This window comes from Carlito syrichta, unplaced genomic scaffold (genome assembly GCF_000164805.1).
Source record: "Carlito syrichta isolate Samal-C Ts95f unplaced genomic scaffold, Tarsius_syrichta-2.0.1 Scaffold302355, whole genome shotgun sequence".
Classification (NCBI taxonomy): domain Eukaryota; kingdom Metazoa; phylum Chordata; class Mammalia; order Primates; family Tarsiidae; genus Carlito; species Carlito syrichta.
Genome location: NW_007246451.1, coordinates 61,244 through 83,396, shown reverse-complemented (window position 1 = coordinate 83,396; position 22,153 = coordinate 61,244). Strand labels below are relative to the sequence as shown.

The following is a 22,153-nucleotide window of genomic DNA, read 5'->3' as shown; positions in this document are numbered from 1 at the left end:
AGCCCCTTGCAGGGAAAGAGTAGTCTTCCTTGATTTTCTTCCCCTAGAGAAGAGTTACGCTTGTTCAAAAATTGCCAAGTAGATACAGATAAGCTATTTTTCTTTTTTGTGTGTGTGTTGGAGTCTCACTCTGTCACCCAGGCTGGAGTGCAGTGGCCGCTCCCGGCCACCACAGCCTCGCCCGCTGGGCTCCGGCTATCCTTCCGCCTCAGCCTTCTGAGTAGCCAGAATTACAGGCTCGCGCTACCACGCCCGGCTGATTTTTGATTTATTGTAGAGATGAGGGCTCGCCAAGTTGCCCAGGCGGGTCTCGAACCCGCAGGCTAAGGCAATCCACTCACCTCAGCCTCCCAAAGCATGGGATTATAGGCTGAGCCACCGAGCCCGGCTGGCTCCCTGTTTTTTTTATTGGGTCACAGTTCTAGGCCCCTTCTCAGTCTGGGCAGGAGAAAGAAGCTGGCTTCACTGATGCTTTGGGACCACTGAGTCCCCACAGCCCCACTTAATCCCACTGAATTTCTTTTAGAAGAAACACTCATTATATTGAACAGATTGAAACTGTTTGCTCGTCTGCCAGACCACAAATACCCCATCTGTAGAGAGCAGCTCCCCATACTCTCCCAGCGAGGGGAGGCTGCCCCTGCGGCCTGGGGCTCTGTGCCCTTCTCCTCCTCCTCCTCTCCCCCTCCCAGCAGCTGCTCGTGGGCCTTGTGCTTGTGGCCCTGGGGTCATTCACTGTGCCCAAAAGAAAGATGCAGGCCTGCTTCCACGTGGCTTCAGGGGTTGGGGCGAGCAAGGCCACAGTGCTTGTGTCTTCGTTACCACTCTCTCTCTGAGGGAACAAAGCAGAGCTTTCCGGGCTGTCCGAGGGGGCTCATCAGTGATGGGTGTTTCGTTCCCTGCGCCCTGGTCTTGCAGGAGGGGAGGGGCGCTCCTGTGAGTGTAGGCAGGTCCCGTGTGCACGTGGGGCTGGAGGTCAGGCCCGTGGTCTTCACTGCCTCCGTCTGCCTCGTAGGTGGACAGTGCCATGTCCCTGATCCAGGCGGCCAAGAACCTGATGAACGCCGTGGTGCAGACAGTGAAGGCATCCTATGTGGCCTCCACCAAATACCAGAAGTCTCAGGGCATGGCATCCCTCAACCTTCCCGCTGTGTCCTGGAAGATGAAGGCGCCTGAGAAGAAGCCCCTGGTGAAGAGAGAGAAGCAGGATGAGACACAGACCAAGATTAAACGTGCATCTCAGAAGAAGCACGTGAACCCTGTGCAGGCCCTCAGCGAGTTCAAGGCCATGGACAGCATCTAAGTCTGCCCAGCCTCTGCCCTCACCCCTCTAGGCTCTAGGATCTTAGTCAGTGTTCTGTTTGCTAAATAGAACACTGAGTTAGATCCTGCCAGAAATCAGCGTACTTTGAACCTGTCTAGGTAGTGAATTTTGCAAGGACATGTTTGTGTTTAAGTTGGTCAAAGATGCTTTTAGAATCAGGAGGCTGTTTCTAGCTATATTTTTTTATATGCTTATACAAAAGTAAAATTTCCATAACCAAAGAGAATCCCACGATAACCTGTTAGTAACACTCTGACCAAGTTAGGATGCCAGTTCTCTGCTCTTCTAGGGCTCAGCCTCACCTCAGTTCAGAAGAGGGAGGCGGGTTCAGACAGCTTGACTGCCTGTACGTGCCCACAGATGACCGTGCGAGCATCTGGGGAAACAGTCCCTGGAGCAGGAATAGTCCCAGAAGGGTCCTCAGAGGGACCAGCCACATGACACTCAGTCTGATATCATGTAACGTGAAGAACACGGATGCCTCTTTATGACATGAAATGAGAATTTTAGTGCATGGCTCCAATTACTAATGTACTTTGCTGCGGGACATTAATAAAGTTGCTTTTTGCAGGCTAGAGCATTGTGATGCTGTAATCAGAACATGCTTCCCCCCCTTCCAGCTTCAAATGCAAATTCATCATGGGGCTCACTTCTAATAACTGCAGTGTTTCCTGCCTTGGGCTTGAGCAGAAGCCCAACAAAATAGTGTTTGCTTAGGCAGTAATTTAGGCTTTACCTTATTTGTGATTACCACAGCAATTACTATAGCTACAAGGTATAATTTACTGTCTTATTTAAATTTTACAAATATAGATGATTTTTACACTAACTTTTCCCAATAAAGTCCAGCATGAAACCACATCCGAGAGGCCAAAGTCGTCTTCTCTGCCTTCCTGGGTTTGCCCAGACCCTGCGCGGTGCTCTGGGCCCTCCCAGGCATTCCTCTTCCTCCGGGTCAGTGTGGCCCAGGAGGGAGCCTGCTCGGGGCTCTAGGCGGAGGCTCGTGCCTGCCAGCAGGGGGGGCCGTGCCCTGTGCTGCTGAGTGCCTCAACCCGCATGCCACCTTGGGAGGATGCTGGACGCCTCCTGGCTTCATGCCGCCGCCCTCCACCTGCCCCATTGCTCGCGTCAGCGCCCTGGGCACACCGGGCCGTGGGGACGGCTGTCTCAGGTGGACACCCCCTCGGCCTGCGGGCCCTCCCAGTGCCCGGAGGGATGCACGTCTCCTCTTCCTCGCGTCTGTTCCCTCTGCCACTCCAGCCAGCTCATCCTACCGTGCCCTTGTCAGGATGACCCTCTTTCACGCTGCCGTGCAGACCGCTCGTTCCTCCTCTCCGTGTCGCTGACCTCCTGCTGCCACTCACCTGGCTTCCAGGGCCCACACTCTGGTCTGCTTCCCCAGTGGTGTCTGGACGCCGCTGCACTGTTCGATCCTAGCCAGCCCCTGGCTCTACATACCATCCAAATGTTCACTTCTCCCCAGGGCCTTCTGGAACCGTTTATAACTGACTCCTCCTCGACTCCCCACTTGGACGTCCAGCGACTGTCTCTGGCGTTCCAGTGTGGCCTTTCCCGGCGTGCTGGCCATCTCTGCTCTCCCCCAAGCCGCCACCCCCTCCTGTTTCCCCTCCCCTGTGGCCAGCACTGCCCATCACCTTTTTTCTCCAGCTAAATGCCTGAGAAAGCAAAACTCAACCTTTTAAAGGTATGCACAATTTAATGACTTGCCACCACCTCTGTTTACTGTCACCTGGCCTAAGCCACCATGCTGTCACAGTTACTACTGTGTAACAGATTGCCCCCAAATGCAGCAGCTAAAGCGAGTGTTACCTCACGGTTTCTGAAGGTCCTGAATCCAGGAGCAGCTGATGGATAGTTCTGCTTCGGGGTCTCGGGAACTAGTCGCCAAGCTGTCATCCTAGGCTGCAGTCTCTGAAGGCGGGACCAGGCCAGCGATCTGCTTTCAACGTCCACCCATGGCTGTTGGCAGAAGGCCTCGGCTCCGTGCCACGTGGGCCTTCCCACAGAGCCGCGGCCAGGTGGAAACCACGATGTTCCTTTAAGCCTGAGCTGGTGAGTGACCCCCCCCTGCCCCTCTTGTGTTCTGTGGGGCACAGGCAGGGCTGGGCCACCGGAGGTGGGCTACCATAGCTAGTCTCCCCGGCCTGTGTCCCTGTCAGACAGGTCGTTCATGCCGTTCCCGGAGCACAAACCTTCAGTGGCCTCCAGTCCCTCAGTGCAAGCCAAAGTCCTTAACTCAAGGCCTTCTGCTGCCTCTGGCCTTTTCTCTCCCCGCCTTCTGCCATTCTGCTTCTGTCCCTGGACTCCAAGTTCTTGAACATGACAAGCACATCCGACTTCGGCCTTCGTGCCTGTGCTTTCCAGCCTGGAGTGCCCTTTCCCCAGAGACCCCCTGCTTGCTTCAGCATGTCCTTCAAGTGTCGCCTTATCGAAAAGCTCTCTGGCAAGTCCTCCCCCACCTTTCTTCAGCGCTGGCCCCTTTCCTTGCGCCGTCTCCGTGGAGTTCTGCGGCAGCTTCTTCCACCACTGCGTCTCCGGGGCCCTAGGGAACCATGTGCCCGGGGTCTTGGATCCCTCCCCCTGGCTGGGGACGTTCTTGTGGCTTTAGTTGCTGCGTCTGTCGCACTCTAAGCCTCCAGGCCTGAGCTCCACATCCATGTCTGTCCTCGCCTGTTCCACCAGGGGCCCACAGCCGGCGCCTCCACGAGTCACCCCGCTGCCTCCCGGCCCTCAGCCCATCCCGCCGCCCATCGAGCAGAGGCTCTTCAGCGGCCTCCTGCCCCTGCCCAGCCCCAGCCCCAGCGTCCAGACATCTGAGCCGGTCGAGTCTCTTCCCAAAGCCCCAGCCACCTGCCGAAGTGCTAGCCTGCCTCCCACACATCCCTCGTGGCTGAACACACGCTTTGCTTCTGCCATGGGTGCCCCCAGCCCTGGCACCATTTCCCTTAAGAAGCCTAACTTCTACTTAAGGTAGCTTCCACCCAAGCAGCATCCGAGAGATCAGGTTTGAGATGCTAGTGTCACTTTTCCCCTAATATATGATGGGGGACCCAGCAAAGCCTAGAATTTGTTTTTAGATTTTTGTATTTATTCATGCTTGTTTAAACTTCAGTCACCTTCAAAGTACTCTTCATCTGATGCAAGACACCTACCGAGATGCTTATTTTGCTGTTCAAAAATGGTGAACTTGTCCATTTTGATGCCTTTTCGTGCTTCTGCCATTTTTTGTTTCACCTCTTCCACGTTGGCAAAATGTTTCTCTTTGAGGACTTTTTTCATCGAGGAAACCAAAAAAAGTTGCTCAAAGCAAGACCAGATGAATAAGGGGGGGGGCACTGAGCACGGTGTGGTGGCAGGTGCATCGTCCTGGTGGAAGACCCAGTCACCTGTCTGCCACTTACGACCTCTCTTCTGCAACCTCTCACAACACGAGCTGCTACACTGATGCCGATGGTGCCTAGAACACTTACCTAACGGGGAAGTCTGTACTACAAGGGCCCGCCCTCCACAAATAGTTATTTTGCCCCTCCCATTAAAATAGCATCTTGCCAGGCAGGCAAAGTGGCTCACCCCTGTAATCCCAGAACTTTAGGAGGCGGAGGCAGGAGGACTGCCTGAGCCCAGGGGTTTAAGGCCAGCCTGAGAACCTTGGTGAGACCTTATCTCTACAATAAGTCACACATTTCTGCCGGGTGTGGTGGCTCATGCCTATAATCCCAGCACTTTGGGAGGCCAAGGTGAGAGGACTGCCTGAGCCCCGTGGGTTCCAGACCCAGCGGGGCAACTTGGCGAGACCTCATCTCTACAAGAAATCAAAAAATCAGCCGGGTGTGGTAGCACGCGCCTGCAGTTCCAGCTCCTTGGAAGGCTGAGGCGGAAGGATCGACGGATCCCAGCAGGTCGAGGCTGCGGTGGCTGGGAGCGGCCACTGCACTCCAGCCTGGGAGACAGTGAGACCCCAACTCAAACACAAACAAAAACCACTCACCCGTGTATCACCTAGATCATCTCTGAACCACAGAGGGAAATGCCAGCTACGCCATCCACTTGGCCTTGCCCTCTCTGCCCAGGTACACACCCCAGCACCAGCGTGCACTCGGCTGACCCCCTCCTGACTGACCCTCGGAAACAGCCTGGGCTGGCTTTGCTCATCTCCACGGGTCGGGGTGGGTGGTGGCATGTGCTTGACAGGTAACTATCAAACCAGTTACACGAGCGGACCACGGTTTACCTCCAGCCACCCATCAGAAGGCATCGGGGGCCGAAAGCTGGCGAGTGAGACTGGAGGCCTGGACCCCAAGGCCCCACGCAGAGTCCAGCCTGGCCGGCCTCACCCCAAGCATGCAAGGGAGAGGGACTCGCGACTACAGTCTCGCCCAGGCACCTGCCTCTCAGCCATCGTGACACTTTCTGCTTCTCATCCAGGACAGGCCCTGCCTGGCAGTCTCCATGCCGTGCTTCCGAGGAGGCCCGGGGGAGCCAAGGCCCGAAGCAGGCGTCCGGCTTCCTGCCCTCGCCGCCCCTCGGACTCCTCTCCCGCCCCCTGCTCCCGGCGACTGCGCAGCACCCCCTTGCTGGCAGCCCCCGTGCCTTCCCCAGGACGCTTGGGAACCAGCCCACAGGCTGCCCCGTGCAGAGATTTCAAAGGCCTGACTCCTCACGGCTTCCAGCCCCACCTGTTCCGCCTCCCCCCAGCCGCCTCCCCAGGGAAGCGAGAGAAGGACCCGCAGTGTGCTCGCCCCCCCATTCCATCCCTGGGGCCTGGGAGGTGCCCGTGCCACTGTGGCGCCTCCAGCGGGCGAGTGGCCCAGTGTCAAGACCCACTCCCTCCAAAGCCCCCCTTTGGGCTACCCCTCCTGGGACCCAGAGGGCCCTTGGGGCATGCAAAGGCAGCCACTCCGTCGCTCCCTTCATGGTTCCACCCCTTGCCCAGGCCTGCCGGGTTTCCTTCGGCAGCTCACGCTGCCGTGACCTCTGCTGTGGAGAAGCCCAGGGCCAGATCTGGGCCCCCATCCTCCATGTTCAGCCCTTGCAGCCTCCAGGCCAGCGACACCCACACAGCGGGGTGTGTCGCAGGTAAGGCCAGGGGAAGATGCGCAGACCACGTCCACTGATGATACCCTTCGCCGTCACAAATGAAGGCTCTGTAGCACAGCTTCTAAAGAATAACGGAACGCGCAACACTCTCCTGCAAATCGCCTCGAGCCAGTGGGTTCCCTGAGAAGGCTTTCACGGATCTTTGCTGGACTCGCATCCACAGCCAACCTAGGGTTGCAACTGACAGAGGAGGTTGGTCCTGCCATGAGTGTTGCCTGATATTTCTATTTACCCTAAAGAGTAACATGAAAATGAACAAAAACGCGTGTTGAAATTTCACTGTCAGTGAGCGACTTCTTTGCCGAGTCAGATAATAGTTGTCAAATACTGTAAGATAATTGCCTCCATTTGTTGTGCTACTGATGATGTAACTGCTATAGATGACATTCTTTGAAGTTTAATTGACATTAACATTTCCTTTTTTTTTTGGGGTTGGAGTCTCACTCCGTCGCGCAGACTGGAGTGCAGTGGCCGCTCCCGGCCACCGCCGCCTCGACCTGCTGGGCTCCGGCGATCCTGCCGCCTCAGCCTCCCGAGTAGTCGGAATTACAGGCATGTGCTACCATGCCCACCCGGCTAATTGTTGATTTATTGTAGAGACAAGGTCTTGACAAGTTGGCCAGGTGGGTCTCGAACCCGCGGGCTCAGGCAACCCACTCGCCTCGGCCTCCCAAAGAGCTGGGATTACAGGCCAAGCCACCGAGCCCAGCCAACACTTTCTTCATCACTTTTTTTCTTTCAGAGATGAGGTCTACACTCTTGTCACCGTGCTGGAGTGCCGTGGTATGATCATGGCTTGCCACAGCCTTGACCTCCTGTACTCAGGTGATCCTTCTGTCTCAGCCTCCCAAGTAGCTGGGACTACAGGCGTATGCCACCATTCTCAGCTGACATTTAAAAAATATTTTTGTAGAGACAGGTTCTCACTATGTTGCCGTGACTTCCTCCACATTCTTAAGCCTAGACAATCAACAAAATAAGTTCAGCCTTGAGCTGTAGCATTTTCCAATTTCCATGGCGTAAATACTCCCACATCAGATTTCAAGCCACCCATGGGAGGGCTGGGAAGAGACGCACCACAGGCACCGTGACGCGGATTCACCACCCAGACACGATGGACACAAGTGACCACAAGAGCAGAGAGGATGGTAAAGTGTAGTAAAGGGATTGGGAAAGGATGGGCTGTCGTCACCTTTTTAAAATTCAGGTTGCAATTTACACTAGAATTCCTGATGTATGATCCTATGAGTCTTGACCAGCACAGTCGTGGAAGCACCACAGCGAAGATGCACAACAGCCCCATCAGCCCCAAAGACTCCTGCGTGCTCTCCTAATTCAGCCGGGACGCCCCCCAGCCCAAGTCCCGGCAACGTCCGCTCCCTGTGTTTGCCTTTTCCAGAATGTATATGAACAGAATAACGCAGGGCGGAGCCTTAAGATGAGTGCGTGTCGTTGGCACTGACAGCTCATTCCTTTTATTGCAGTCATATTCCATGGAAGGACACACCACAGCTTGTGGATCATCCCCCAGTGAGGGACATTTGAGCCGTCCTTTAGGGAAAACGTTCCCAAACAGGGTTTGTGCCTCTGCCCTCACTCCATAAGAATCATTGACGCGATGACTTCCGTGGCCAAATGTGGGAGTTTCGAACACCAGCTGGGCGTCCTCCAATGCGGCTCCAACACTGCCTGCCTGGAGAGTGTCAGATCGCACAGGAGAGGGCTCAGTCCTCAAGACTCCACCTCCTCCTCCCTACACCGGTCACAAGTCCAGGCATCCAGAACTTCTGACCAGCCAGCTTCATGTTGGGTTTGATTTGCAGAAGTGGCTCGCAGAACTCATGGAAACACTTAAATTTGCCAGTTTATTCTAAAGGATACAGTAAGTCCCCTACATATGAACGAGTTCTGTTCGTAAGCCCAATGTTTTCCACAAGTCCAACAAAGTTAGTCTAGGCACCCAACTAAGACAATCGGCTACAGCAGCTGTCACTGCTGCCTTCATCTCTTGCTTCCGGACATCTGGGGTTTAAAATAAAGATATGGTACTACTGTACTCTATACAGTACTGTACAGTACACAAAAGCACAACCACTTGTAGAGGATGCACACACGTGACAATGCACACCAGACATATCCAGGGGGCCCCTGTCACCACAACTAACCTACGTGATTGAACATGTGAATGCACATTCACATCTTTGAAAGCTCGCAACTTGAAAGGTCTGCATGTAGGGGACCTTTAGACGCTTGTACTGAGAAGGATACAGATGAGACACATAGCGTGAGATGGGGGGAGGCACAGACTTCCATGCCCTCCCTGGACGCTACCTTGTGTTCAGCTCTTCGGAAGCTCTCTGGGCCCAGTCCTCTTGGGTTTCTTTTCTTTTTTTTTGAGTTGGAGTCTCACCATGTCACCCAGGCTGGAGTGCAGTGGCACACTCATGGCCACCCCAGTGTTGACCTGCTGGGCTTCCATGATCCTTCCACCTCAGCCTTCCAAGCCTCTCAGGTTTTTATGGAAGCTTCATGATCTCCGCATTCCTTCCACTGGGGAAGGTCTTTTTTTTTTTTGAGTTGGAGTCTCACTCTGTTGTCCAGGCTGGAGCGCAGCGGCACGCTCACGGCCACTGCAGCCTTGACCTGCCGGGCTCAGGGATCCTTCTGCCTCAGCCTTTCAAGTAGCCGGAACTACAGGCGCATGCTACCACACACGGCTAATTTTTTTTTAATTTACTGTAGAGATGAGATCTTGTCAAGTTGCCTGGCCTGGCCTTGAACGTGGGCTCAAGCAATCCACTTGCCTCAGCCTCCCAAAGTGCTGGGATTACAGGCTGAGCCACTGAGCCCAGTCTCAAAGTTATTTTAACTGTTCTAGTTCCTTTGCATTTACACAAAAATTTTCAAATAAGGCTCTTGAAATCTAAAATTGCACTGAATCGACAAGTGAGTTTTGTGGGGCCTACCGTCTTAACAAGACTGTCTTTCAGCCCGGGACTCAGTAGAGCCATCCATTTATTTAGGCCTTTGATTTCTTTCACCCATATTTTGTAGCTTTCAGCATAAAATCTTGCACCTATTGTGTTCCAGCAGAAAATCCTAGACTCCATTTGCTAGTTCTGTGAGTTTTGTTGTAGATCCCATGGGATTTTCCACATTAATGATCATGTCATTTGCGAATAGAGATCGTTTTATTTCTTCTTTTCCAATCTGTAGGCTTTCTATTTCATTTCTTGCCTTAAGGCACCACCCAAGACTTCCAGTACAATATTAAAAAGGAGTTAGGAGAGTGGGCATTCTTGTCTTTTTCCCAATCTTAGGGGGAAAGAATTCAGCCTTTCACCATTAAGTTTGATGTCAGGGGGAGGTTTTTATATGGTTTCTGTTCATAAGGATAAGGAAGTCCCTTCCTATTCCTAATCTTCTGAGAGTTCTTATGATGAATATATAATTCTGCCAAATGTCTTTCTGCAACTATTGAGATGATCATGTGGTCTTTAAAAATTTATCTAGTTTTGTTTATTTGGAGACAGGGTCTCATTCTGTTGCCCAGGCTGGAGTGCAGTGGTGCAATCTTAGTTCATGCAGCATCAAAATCCTGGGCTCAAGTGATCCTCTGGCCTTGTCCTCCCAAGTATCTGGGACTAAAGGCATACACCACCACACCCAGCTAATTTTTTTACTTTTTTTTTTTTGAATTGGAGTCTCACTCTATCACCCAGGCCGGAGGGCAATGGCACACTCTCAGTCACCACAGGCTCGACCTGCTGGGCTCAGGAGTTCACCTCAGCCTTCCAAGTAGCGGGAACTACAGGCACACGCCACCATGTCTGCCTTTCTTTTTTTTTGTAGAGATGAGGTCTCACCAAATTGCCCAGGCTGGTCTCGAACTCGTGGGCTCAGGCAACTCTCTCACCTCAGCCTCCCAAAGTGCTGGGATTATAGGCGTAAGCTACCGCGCCTGGCCAATTTTTTTACTTTTTATAGAGACAGAGTCTTGCTATGTTGCCCAGGCTGACGCTGAACTCCTGGCCTCAAGAGAGCCTCCCACCTTGGCCTCCCAGAGTGCTGGGATTACAGGTGTGAGCCTCCACGCCTTGCCGTTTTCTGTCTGTTAATATGGTGAACTGAGTAACTTAGACTTGTATTCCCAGTATAGAAGCTCCATTTGGTTATGATTATCCTTTTACATATTGCTGCATTCAATTTGCTAACACTTTGTTGAGAATTTTGGTAAAGGATTTAGCAAAATTTGAAGTCCTTACTACAGTCTCCAAGATCTTCCGTCACCTCCTTGATCACGTTGCTTACAAAGGATTTTGGCACGTAGGGTGTTTCTCGTGTAATATCTTTGTGTGGGATTGGTATCAGGCTAATGCTGGCCTCATGAAATGAATTTGGAAGTGTTTTTCTCTTATTTTCTGGAGGACACTGTCTAAAACTGGTATTATCTGGTAGAATTTGCTAGTGAAATCATCTGAGTCTGGAGTTTTCTTTGTGGTGAGATTTTAAACCATGAATTAAATTCCTCTAATAGTTACAGGACTACACAGGTTATCTGTTTACTCTTGAGTACGAATTTAGTATACTGTGTGTGTGGCAGGCTGACCAGAGGTCTCCAAAGATAACCACATCCTAACCCCATCCTAACCCCCGGACCCTGGGATTGTGTTCCCTGGAAAATGGGAATTAAGGTTGCAGATGGAAATGAGGCAGTCATGGGCTGACCACAAGAGGGTAGATCATCCCAGAATATCCAGGGACCCCTGACATCACGAGGATCCTTGAAAGTGGAAGAAAGAGGCAGAAGAGAGCTTCAGAGGGACGCGGCAGGAGAAGACATGACTGGTTCTGCTGGCTTTGCAGATGAGGAAGGCCTGTGAGCCAGAGAGGGCCAGTGGCCCGCAGCTGGAAAGGCACGGAGGGAGCCCGCCCAGGGCCCAAGGAAGGACACGGTCCATGACGCCTGCAGCTCTGCCCCTGAGGACTGGGTCAGACTTCCAAGAAAATAAATTCAAGTTGTTTTAAGGCATGAGGTCCATGGCCATTTGTTATCACAGCAGCAACACGAAATGAATCCAGTGAAAGGCTGGTTTTCAAGGAATTGGTCCATTACTTCTTCAACGGTCTCGGATGGGTTTTACAACTTCTTGGGCAGGAGCTGTCCCAGTATTCAGTCACCGTCCTTTGCTTGTAGGGCCTGTCATGGCAGTCCTCAGTCTTACTCCTGCTACTGGCAACTGGTGTCTTCTCTCTTACTCAAAGAACTATCTTTTAATTTCATTGGTTTTCTCTAGTTTTTGTCTTCGATTTTATTGGTTCCGCTCTTATCTTTAATATGTTTTTTTCTTCTACTTTCTTTGGGTTTAATTTGCTCTTTTCACTAGTTTTAAAAAATTACCTTTGCTTTTTTAATATGTTATTAACTCTATGTTTATATCATTTCAGTTTTTTGTTTGTTTTTTTGAGTCGGCGTCTCACTGTGTCACCCAGGCTGGGGTACAGTGGCACGCTCCCGGCCACTGCAGCTTTGACCTGCTGGGATCAGGCAATCCTTCTGCCTCAGCCTCCAAGTAGATGGAACGAACCACAGGCATGCACCACCACACCTGGCTAATTTTTAAATTTATTGTAGAGATGAGGTCTTGCCATGTTGCCCAGGCTGGTCTCGAACCCCTGGACTCAGGCAATCCTCTCCCCCTCAGCCTCCCAAAGTGCTGGGATTACAGGTGCATGCCACCATGCCCAGCTAATCATTTCAGTTTTCAAAACAGCTGTGTTTAACAGCAAGCTGGACAGGCTTCCAGCCTTCCATGGCTCCCACAGACGGCTCCCACCAGTGGCTCCCCAGGCCCCCAGCCCTGCCCTCTCCACCCCCTTCCCTGGGCTCCAGACTCTGTCCCCAGCCGCCTCAGCAGCATCTCCTGCTGACTTCCCCACATAAACACATCCAGGCTACGTCCACCACACGGCCCCACCCTCCCCTTCTTCTTTTTTTAAAGATGTGGGATACAATTCAGGATTAGGGACACAAAGGGCCCCATTCCTCCCTCTGTCCAGCCCACCCTCTGCCACAGTTCCACAAGCCCGTGGGCTCCAGCCCCCGTGAGGCTGCGGCTCCACCGCCCCCTCCCTCCAGGCAGCATCCCTCTGCACTGGCCTAGGGCACCGTCTGGTCAGCCCTTCCCACTAGGCCCTGTCCACTCACCTTGAGATCCCGCCCCGGGCACCTTGCTCTGCCCGTGCCTGGAGTTGCCCACGCTCACGGGGCTGCAGGGGGCCCTGTGGGAGGAGGGCCTGTCAGGCTGCTGCCCTGCCCGCAGCACTCCACGGCCCCCTCGAAGAGAACTCCGCCCTCTTGCAACGCTCTCGACTCTGGCTCTCGTCGCCTTCTGAAGTCCCCAGCCACGTCCCTGCTGGAGGACCCAGGCCCAGCCACGCCTTCTGCTGCACCCCTGTCCGCACGCTCTTCCTTAGGCCTTCCCAGCCCGACACGGCCCACCCTCGCCGTGCTCTGGAGCCTGGTTCCTGCCCTCGTGCGCCGTCATGTCGTGGTGCTTCATGGTGCTACCCTCTCTCCTTGGGTCCTACAGCCTCTTCCTGCCCGGGGCAGCACCTGGCTTGTTGTCCTCAACCAGATGTGCTGAATGGACAAACGGCAGCAACCAGGACAACGCCAAACCCCGTCCCTGCTCCCCGCTCCCGAGGACGAGGGTCATCCTGGCATGCCTGTGCTGGAGGACACTGGCCTTTGTGGCTCCACCCTGGGCCACTCGGCCTCTCACCCGGCACTTCCTCCAAATGGTCCACTCTCCCGCAGGCCTTCCCGAATCTTCTCAGCTGAAACCCTCCCCTGGCTTCCCTGGCTTCCCCTTCAAGCATCAGCTGTGCTGGGTTATCACTGGCTCAGGGAGCCCTTCCTCGGCTTCCCTCCTGTTCCGACTGCCCCAGCCTTCCCATCGCAGGACCTGTCACAGCGTTCCTGTCCCCACAAGCACCCTGTGACCCTCTCAGTGGTGGTGCCTGTGACTTGCTGACCTCAGAGCCCGGAGGCCTGACACATACTTATGCTCCACGGACCTAGTTCGAACGAAAGAACCAACGGGCAAGTGAACTCCTACAAACCAGTCTGTTGTGGGCCGGGGTGGGGGCCTAGGCCCGGCATCCTCCCATGCAGAGGGCCTGGTCCTGTCCAGCACAGGAGCAGGGACCCAACAATCAGCCAGCCTGCAGGGCACCGCAAGTCACATGAGAGGGGAGGGCAGACAGGAAAGCAGTCTCCAGCCCTGTGGGAAGAAACTGCGCTGCCCCACATTCTGGAGGAATGTCCCCAGTGGAAATTGAGCCCTGGTCCCACCCCTTGGTCACACATTTCCAGGATGATATCCGAAGGGAAGGCAGAGAAAGGCTTCCTTCCAGACCTGCAGTCAAAAGTCAGTGCTGAAATGGGTTGAAACCAGAACTCACCCCACAAGCAGTCTGAATGGAACCCTGGGACACTCCGCTGTCACCTGTCTCCTAGGACGGGCTGCTTAAGGCCCAGTACAAACCCAGATGAGGCCAGGGAGCAGGCTGTCGATGGCCCACACCTGATCCCCATGCCCCGTCTGCCTGTGTGAAGGCGAAGGGGGGACACAGTCCCACCCTGGCCTGGGACGCAGCAGCTTGGTACAGGTCCAGCCCCCCCTGCAGCCCCCCGCTGCTGCTTCCTCGGCCCCAGAGGTGTCCCCAAGAGCCTGTGGCCTGAAGTCTCCCTCTGGCTTCACAAACCTGCCATTTTGTGCAGCACACCCGAGGGCAGAGGGCAGAGGGGACGCTGGGGACCTCACTTAGGCTCTTGCCGGCGGCACTCCTTCCATCGCAGGTGGAAGGAGTGGTCACAGAGGCCTCAGGGCCCTGGAGTCCCCAGCCCTGTCCTGACACATTGGGGCCAGCATGGCCTCCCTCTACACCCCCCATTCTTGCCAGCCCTCGTTCAAGGCCACCTCTGTTCTTACGGCCTCGGCTTCACCCCTGCAAGGACGAGGCCAGACCAGATGCATCCCCAACCCAATCCCAAGCCCTTCCATCTCCCAGCCTGTGGTGGAGGGCCCCCACCCAAAAGTCTTCCCTTGCCTCTTTCTTAAATCCACCCACAGAGCCACTGACACCATCTCTATGTATCTCTTGACTTTGGCCTTAGCCAGGCCCTGGCGCTCCTTTCTGACCCCTGCCCAGCTCTGCCGAGGCCACATCTGCCCGGCCATCTCTCCTGGCCCTCCCACCACCACCTGTCCCGTCCTAGGCCACAACTCAAGACTTCCCAGCCCGGTCAGCATGGCATGCCCAGCTCTGCCAAGCACAGGCTGTGTGATCCCAGGCAGATAAATCATTGTGCCTCTCTGAGCCGTGATTTCCTCATCCGTAAAACACACTTCAGAGACTCCTGAGAGGATGTACAGGCCGTGAGGCAGCAGGTGCCTGAAGCTGGTAAGCTAAGCCTCATCCCCACAGTGCCTGAACCCTGCGGCTTTCTGCCTGGGGCCGCCCGCTTCCCACCCTCTCAGAAGCCACAATGCTGCTCCCAAGTTCCTGGGTGCTGTGTCGTGCCATAAGGTGGGCGGGAGAGGGGCTGAGAAGAGCCGGGGACTGCAAGGAAGGAAGCCCCCCCTTGACCCCATGTTTCTCTGGGCCTCAGTTTCCCCTCAGCTCAGTGAGACTCTGATTTCTACAAGCTAGGCCTGGAGCCGGGAAGAAAAGAGTGCTGCCCCAGACCGGCCTTCCCAACTTTACCTCTGGAAGCTGGAGGGACTGCCCGAGCCAGCAGGAGTGAGCCCCTGGTATACCAGGAAAAGCTGGAAAACAAACACACCAGAATCCAAATCGGAAAGGCCCAGGGCTGGGTTGCCATGGTAACCTGCAGCCGGCTCCCAGCCAGCCTGTCTGGGGTGGGGGCTGGGACTCGCCAGGCTTGACTGCCCCCACTTCTGAGACCTCCTCCCCGGGCCTGGCCCAGCTCCCGCTTGGACCCAGCAGAGGGACAGGGCCACAGAGGCACCTCTGTCCTGTTATGCAGGCTGGGCAGGCCCGGCTCCCACTGCCAGCCTTCTCCCAGAGGGAGGCCCATCCCACGGGCCTCCCAAGTTTAGCAGGCCACACGCTGCGTCCTTCCAGCATGCAGGCCACAGCACCAATGGCTCCAGAGGCCATCAAGCCCATCAGCCACCTGAGCTGACACGGCACCTGTGTGTGGAGACACCTCAGGCTTCTGCCAGGGCCAGGGGCCTCGAAGCTATCAGGTGGGCACCAGGAGAGGGGGCACTGGTGTGGGGCTTATGCATGTTTTCTCTTCTCTAACAGCGCTCTCTTTTAACAGATGAGAAACAAGCTTAAAGAAGTTAAGTGACTCCCCAAGTTCACAGAGTGGCTGTGTGGTTTCCAACTCCCAAGCCCAAATCCTGAACTCATGAAGTCTGCTCCTGGATGCCCAAGGCTGAGCACCCAGACATCACCAGGGCCCTCAGGTGTCCATTACTCAGTGACTCCACTTGACCGCCCTAGGGCTCACCGGCACAGCCCCCAGCCGCAGGGCTGTGCCCACCTGGCATAGACACATAGTAGACAAGAAAAGGGCCTGCACATCTCCATTTAATGGCCAAGCCAGCACTGCCCAGATGATGCCTGCCTGCCTGATGTCCCCTGAAGAGCCCACCCAAGCTGGTGCCCGTCAGCCTCACTAGCAGCGTCCCAGTCCAGGTCTGGAGGGGGCTCATCTCAGCTCCCTCAGCAAGCTGTCGACAGAGCCCAGCAGCTCCCGGAAGTAGCCCTCATCCTCGCCGTCCTGGAGCTCCAGGCTGGCCAGAGCCTGGTACTCGGCCTGCAGGCTGACCAGTGTCCTGCTGAGCTGGGGGTCCTGACGGTAGTGGTCCCGGCAGGGAGCCAGAAGGGCGCCCAGTGTCTGCAGCACCTTTTCACGGGCATCGTGCCCAGGCAGTGCCAGGAGGTGGGCTATGATCTGGCACCAGCCCTGTTCCTGCAGGCCTGGTAGGAGGTGCACTTGGCGATACTGTTGCAGCTTCTCTGGGGGTGTCTCCCGGGTCAGCTCAGCCTCCTCCTCAGCAAACATCTGCCGTCCATCCAGCCAGGCGAGGCAGGTGGTAGGGAGAGAACACATAGGGAGCAGTCAGCACACACCTACAGTGCCGCCCTTCCCACACAAGGGCCTAACCATGAGGACCTCCTTCCCGCTCCAGCTCTCAGGCCCCGAAGTCCTCACAGGAGAAGGCTCACAGACTCATGGCTTCGCACTGTGCTCCCCACCCACCCATCTGTCCATCCATTTGTCCATCCAGTCACCAACGGAAACTCCTATGCAGTGCCAGTTGCTGGAGAGACCAAGACGGAGCCACAGTTTCTGCTCTCAAGGAGCTCAGAATCTAGCAGGAGAATAAAAATTAACTGAATAATTCCTAAATATTAAGGTTTAATCTAACAGTGCAGTATGGACAGGCTGAATTCAAATTCCTGCAGTGTGGTGTGGGGCTTATGCCCCACATGTTTTCTCTCCTTTAACGGCACTTCCTTTTGACAGATGAGAAACAAGCTCAGAGAAGTTAAGTGACTCTCCAAGGTCATAGAGCAGCTGCGTGGTTCGGAGTTGGGGGTTTCCAACTCCTGAGCCCCACTCATGAACCCATGGAGTATGCTCCTGGATGTCCTGGGCTGAGCACCCAGACGTCACCAGGGACCCTCTCCAACCAGCTGAAGGGCTGTGCCTGGTGCTCAGCCTCCTTAAGACCCAAGCTGTAGGCACCCTGGGCTCACATGCTGCTATGCTTTGAATGTGCCCCCTAAAGTTCAAGTGTTAGCACCTTAATCTCCAATGCACCAGTGCTGGGGGGGGAGCGGACTAGTGGGAGGTGTCTGGGCCAGGAGGCTCCACCAGCGTGGGTGGATTTTTTTTTTTTTTTGAGTCAGACTCTCACACTGTCGCCCAGGCTGGAGTGCAGTGGCATGCACACAGCCACCGCAGCCTTGGCCTGCTAGGCTCCAGTGATCCTTCCACCTCAGCTTTCTAAGTAGCTGGAACTACAGACATGCAGCACTACGCCTGGCTGATTTTTTGATTTATTGTAGTGATGAGGTCTCACCAAGTTGCCCAGGCTGGACTCGAACCTGCGGGCTCAGGCAATCCTCTCGCCTCAGCCTCTCAAGGTGCCGGGATTATAGGCGTGAGCCACGGTGCCTGACCAGCATGGATTAATGTCATCAGTGCAGGAGTGGGTTGCAGTGGGCGAGCAGGCTGCTGTAAAGCAAGCCCGGCTCCTCGTGCTCTTTCTACACACGCCCTTGCTCTCCCACCTTCCTTGATGCTGTGATGTGGCACGAAGGCCCTCGCCAGATGTGGCTTCCCAGTCCTGCACTTCCCAGTTTCCCAAATCGTGAGGCAGATAAACGTCTTTTCTTTATAAATCACCGAGTCTGTGGTACTCCGCTATAGCACCAAAAAACAGACTAAGATACCCGGTCTGGGTGATTCTGTGATAAACATGCGCCTGAAAGCACTGCAGGGCAGGGACTACAGACCCGGCACAGCACCCAGCAGGGCAGGCACCCAATATACACTTGTGGAAGGACATGGTGGGCAGGGGTCCCCTGTGGCCCTTCAGCTTCATGGATGTACCAGAGGCCACAGGATCATGGCTGCAGGTAGGCTCCTCACAGGATGGTGGCCACAGGTAGGCACCTCCACCTCTCTTGGTGGAGGCCCCGTCACAGACCAAGGCACAGAGGAGGAAGTGCCTGGAGCCTGGCAGACCATAGAAGGGGTTCACTGAGGACCCCAGCACTCTGAGAGGCAGGTCCACACACCCCATGGGAGCTCCACGGTTCCACTGAAGTATCCCCACACTGATGCCCTTGTGGTGCCTGATACCCCAGTGTGACAGCTGATGTGCCTACACCTTCAGGTGGCTCTGGTCACACCCCCAGTCTGGCTAGTTCTTCAGTCTTTCTTAGGAACCACACGAACAGAGAAGCCCTAACAGGTTCAACCACAGAGTACAGTCTGGCCCAAAACTCGGGCTGAAATACCTCCACTGTCCCCCCAGAGAAGGATGGCCATCTCTGTGAATTTGCAGAGAGAAGCCAGTCCTCCCTTTCCTGTCACAATAGCACCCCAAAGCCTCTACAGGCAGGCTGTGGGCCAGCTGACTTAGGGCAGCTTTGGTGAGACTGTTTGGTGGTCGCATTCTGGCAATGGGCCAAGGCTACAATGCCCAGGATGCCAGCACTGGGGGCAGCAGAAACACACACCCACACCAGAGAAGTGAGATCAGCTTCTCGTGGGAAACGTCCAGCCAACGTACACAGCCTTCTCCAGGCTCACAGGCCCATGCTCAGGACGTGGACTGCACCCAGGCCTTATTAGTTGGATCTAAGCACCACATGGCTGCCTGCTATTCTGAGAAACTAGATTTCGGCAGCTTGGTCCAGGAGAAAGACAGAAACAGACTGAGAGACAAGGCAGGCAGAGAGAGGCAGAGACGAGGGAGAAAGAATGACTGACAGAGGCAGCTGTACAGTCCCAACCCTCTGTCTGGGAGAAGGCCCAGGAGGGTTATGCAGAGCAGGCGAGGGGCCCTAGCCTCCAAGGCTCACAGCAGTTCCTGTGGCTTTTCAGCCCTGCTCCACCAACCAGCGGGCGCCTGCTCTGGGGCATGTGTGGCCCAGGAGAGGCCTGGCTGCTTTTCCTCTCTCCTCCTTAATTACGATGCTTCTCAGGCTTGCAAAGAGGGCTAGGTACTGAGTCTTCTCCCAGGTGGCAAGCAACTGGGGTCTCAGAGGCTCTCAGGGCAGCCGTTCTGAGCCCCTACTCAGAGCAGACGAGGCCCCTCCAGGCTTCTAGAACCCTAAAAGTTAGCACCATTTGGAGGAGCTGCTGGCTCTGCAATGGCTCCCAGGTGCAACTGCTCCACCTGCCCGCTCCTCACCATCCCCACGCTGGGCCCTCCATCCACGCAGGGCCTAGTCTGCTGTAGGGCTTGAACTGCACTGACCGGCCAGGCTTGGTGGCTCAGCCTGCAATCCCAGCGCTTGGGGAGGCCAAGGTGAGTAGATTGCCTGAGCCCACGGGTTCGAGACCCGCCTGGGCAACTTGACGAGACCTCATCTCTACAATACGTCAAAAATTAGCCGGGCATGGTAGCGTGCGCCTGTAGTTCCAGCTCCTTGGAAGGCTGAGGCGGATGGATCGCCGGAGCCCAGCAGGTCCAGGCTGCGGTGGCTGGGAGCGACCGCTGCACTCCTGCCTGGGTGACAGAGTAAGACTCCAACTCAAAAAAAAAGAGAGAATTGCACTGACCCCTCTGCCCGCACACTTGGCCCTGACCATGGCCACAGTACCACCCCCACTCCTACCCAGCCCTCGCAGGACATCTCTCATGTCTTCCAGATCTCTTCCATCCATCCATCCATCAGGAGGAAAGACAGGAAGACAGATGGACAGAAGGGACTTAGGAGGGGCCTGGGTCAGATGGCCAGAAGCAAACACAGAGCAAAACGAAGGGGAGGCAAGACACTCACCTTCTCAGTGACCAGATCGTAGAGCAGGGTGACCACGCGCACAGCCAGCACCTCGGCGCCCTTTTCCTGCACCAGGTTCCTCAGTACCTGCAGCCCCCCCAGCTTCAGGAACTGCTGCTGGGCATAGGGGAAGTGGCGTAGCAGTGAGCACAGCGCAAACAGGACCTGCGGTGGGAGATGGGGCAGATGGGGGCCGTGCAGAGCCGGACCTGTCCCAAGGCCCAAAACAGAAGCTGGGGTACCCCACCAGCCCAGTCCCCATTTCTCTCAGCCCTATCCAACACCTCAGTACAGCTACACCACAGAACCCAGGACTGTGTGGCCAGGAGGGACCTTTCCACACAGCCAGTGGGCAAAGGACGGGTAAATAGAGGCCAGGGGCAGAAAGCCAGGGGTAGAGCCCATGGCTGCACCCCTGGAGCTGCCCCCAGGCCTGCAGATACCTCAGCAGGCTGTGTCTACTTCAGTTGAGTGTGACCATGCCCCTACACCACTCTGCGGATGACACTCAGGCCCCTAAGGGTTCAGGTCCCACAGGCATGCTGGGGCTGGGCAAGAGGAGGGCTGGAAACACACCTTCTTCTTCACAGTGAGCGGCTGCTCTGTGGCCAGGAGGACCAGCAGCTTCTGCAGGGCTCCCCCTTCGATGGCCTCCACCTGGACTTTTGGGTTGCTGGAAAGGAAGCACAGAAAGCATGAGGGATCCAGGGGCAGGGAGCTGGCACCACACTCACCATTCCTGGGGAGAAACAAGGCGCGCAGCGGGAGGTTCCCACAAGGCGCAAGCTAAAACTCCACTGGTGAAACAAAGGCTACCTGGTATAGACCCGCCTGGGCCAAGGATCCCATGCCAGTCCCCAACTCCCTAGCAGACAGTGGGCCAGGGTGCGCTGGGAAGGTGAATCACTTCTACCATTTTAAGATCACCCTGACGCCAAACATGCCACTTCAGTGTCCCTCCTATGGGAAGCATTTCTCACGGCTTCCCAAGCCAGCACTGAATTCCTCCTTCCATGACCCCAGGCACATCGCACACTGGGGGGCAGTCACCAACGGGCCTGCTCCCCCCTGAGGACGGAGCTTTTTCAGTTCCTGGCCAGGGCCCACTCCTCTCCTCTCCTGGATCAGCACTCAGACAGCATTTGGGAAACACTCACAGGAGAAGGCAGGCAGACAGTGCAAGGCCAAGGGAGGCTCTGAACACCCAAGCGGATCCTAAAACAGGACCAGCGCAGCCTCCCCAGGCTCTCCACTTCATGATAGCAGTACTGGGATTTCCTCTGACCCGTAATCGCAGTGTGCAGCGCACAGACTGCCATGTCCCTGGACAATAGGGACTGAGTGAATACACACATGCACACAACCATGAACAAACCAGCAAATTGGCAACACCAGAGCACTCAAGACCTAGAGCTACCTCCAGAACTCCTCTCCCCATTGTGGGCTAGGGAAGCAGGGATGCGACTTCAACAAACATCCCAGGCCCAGTCCTTCTAGATGAAGGGATGGGGTCATCCTCAGGGCAGGGTGCCAGATAGGGACTGAAAGGACCCAGAGCCGAAAGTCATTTTTTATCTTGTATTTACCTTAATACAATGACGAGAAAGTAGAAGCTATGTTTTGGAGAAATGCATAATTTAGGAAAAATTCACCTTGCCGACTATGTCTTTTCAGAAACACAGACTTCCAGGTATCAGAGGTATCTCATAGTGGCAACCAAGCTTGCCTAGAGTAAAAGGAATTTACAAGGCCTAAGACATCGTGCATTGGGCAAGGATTGTAGAAGTCGTGAAACTTGTAATTACGAAAGTTATGACCGCTCAGAGGGGGAGCAGGTGGGGATTCGATCTTCCAGTAGATTGGGCACTATCTACAGGAAAGCCAAGGATCCCCTGAAGCTGCCCACTGGGAAAGCCTAGGAGATAAGGGGAAGCGCCCCCTCCATTAGCTCTAAGGAATGTCATTTGGGGAGGTGCAGGAGCACTGGAATCCTTTCTCTAGGGGCTGTGGTAATGTGGGCAGACATTAGGGGGTCTCTGTGTCACAGGATCTCCAAGACATTTGCAGGTGGAAGTCACAATAGTCACATCTACCAGATTGCAACATCTCCAGGGGAGAGGATTTAAGCCAGGACTCAGGGGAGGTACA

The 22,153-nt window shown here is 55.2% G+C and overlaps 2 protein-coding genes across 6 annotated transcripts in view; one reads left to right on the top strand and one right to left on the bottom strand.

The window, feature by feature from the left end:
• Positions 1–2,185, top strand: part of CTNNA1 (catenin alpha 1) — a 153,814-nt gene extending 151,629 nt beyond the window's left edge. For 4 of the 5 annotated variants that reach the window (XM_021711541.1, XM_021711542.1, XM_008056430.2 and 1 more), the window contains one exon: positions 1,016–1,603. In XM_021711541.1, coding sequence (XP_021567216.1) covers positions 1,016–1,303 — 288 coding nt within the window. In that variant the 3' untranslated portion in view covers positions 1,304–1,603. Of the gene's footprint in view, positions 1–1,015 lie in introns of all 5 variants that reach the window. The other variant, XM_008056431.2, reaches the window with a different exon arrangement.
• Positions 2,186–16,052: 13,867 nt separating this feature from the next.
• Positions 16,053–21,324, bottom strand: SIL1 (SIL1 nucleotide exchange factor). Its single transcript, XM_021711549.1, has 4 exons — positions 21,163–21,324; positions 20,582–20,791; positions 20,006–20,170; positions 16,053–16,547 (listed from the first exon to the last, which is right to left on the bottom strand). Exons 1-4 carry the CDS (start codon positions 21,322–21,324, stop codon positions 16,191–16,193), a joined length of 894 nt encoding a protein of 297 aa, XP_021567224.1. The 3' UTR covers positions 16,053–16,190.
• Between the last annotated feature and the right edge of the window lie 829 nt (positions 21,325–22,153).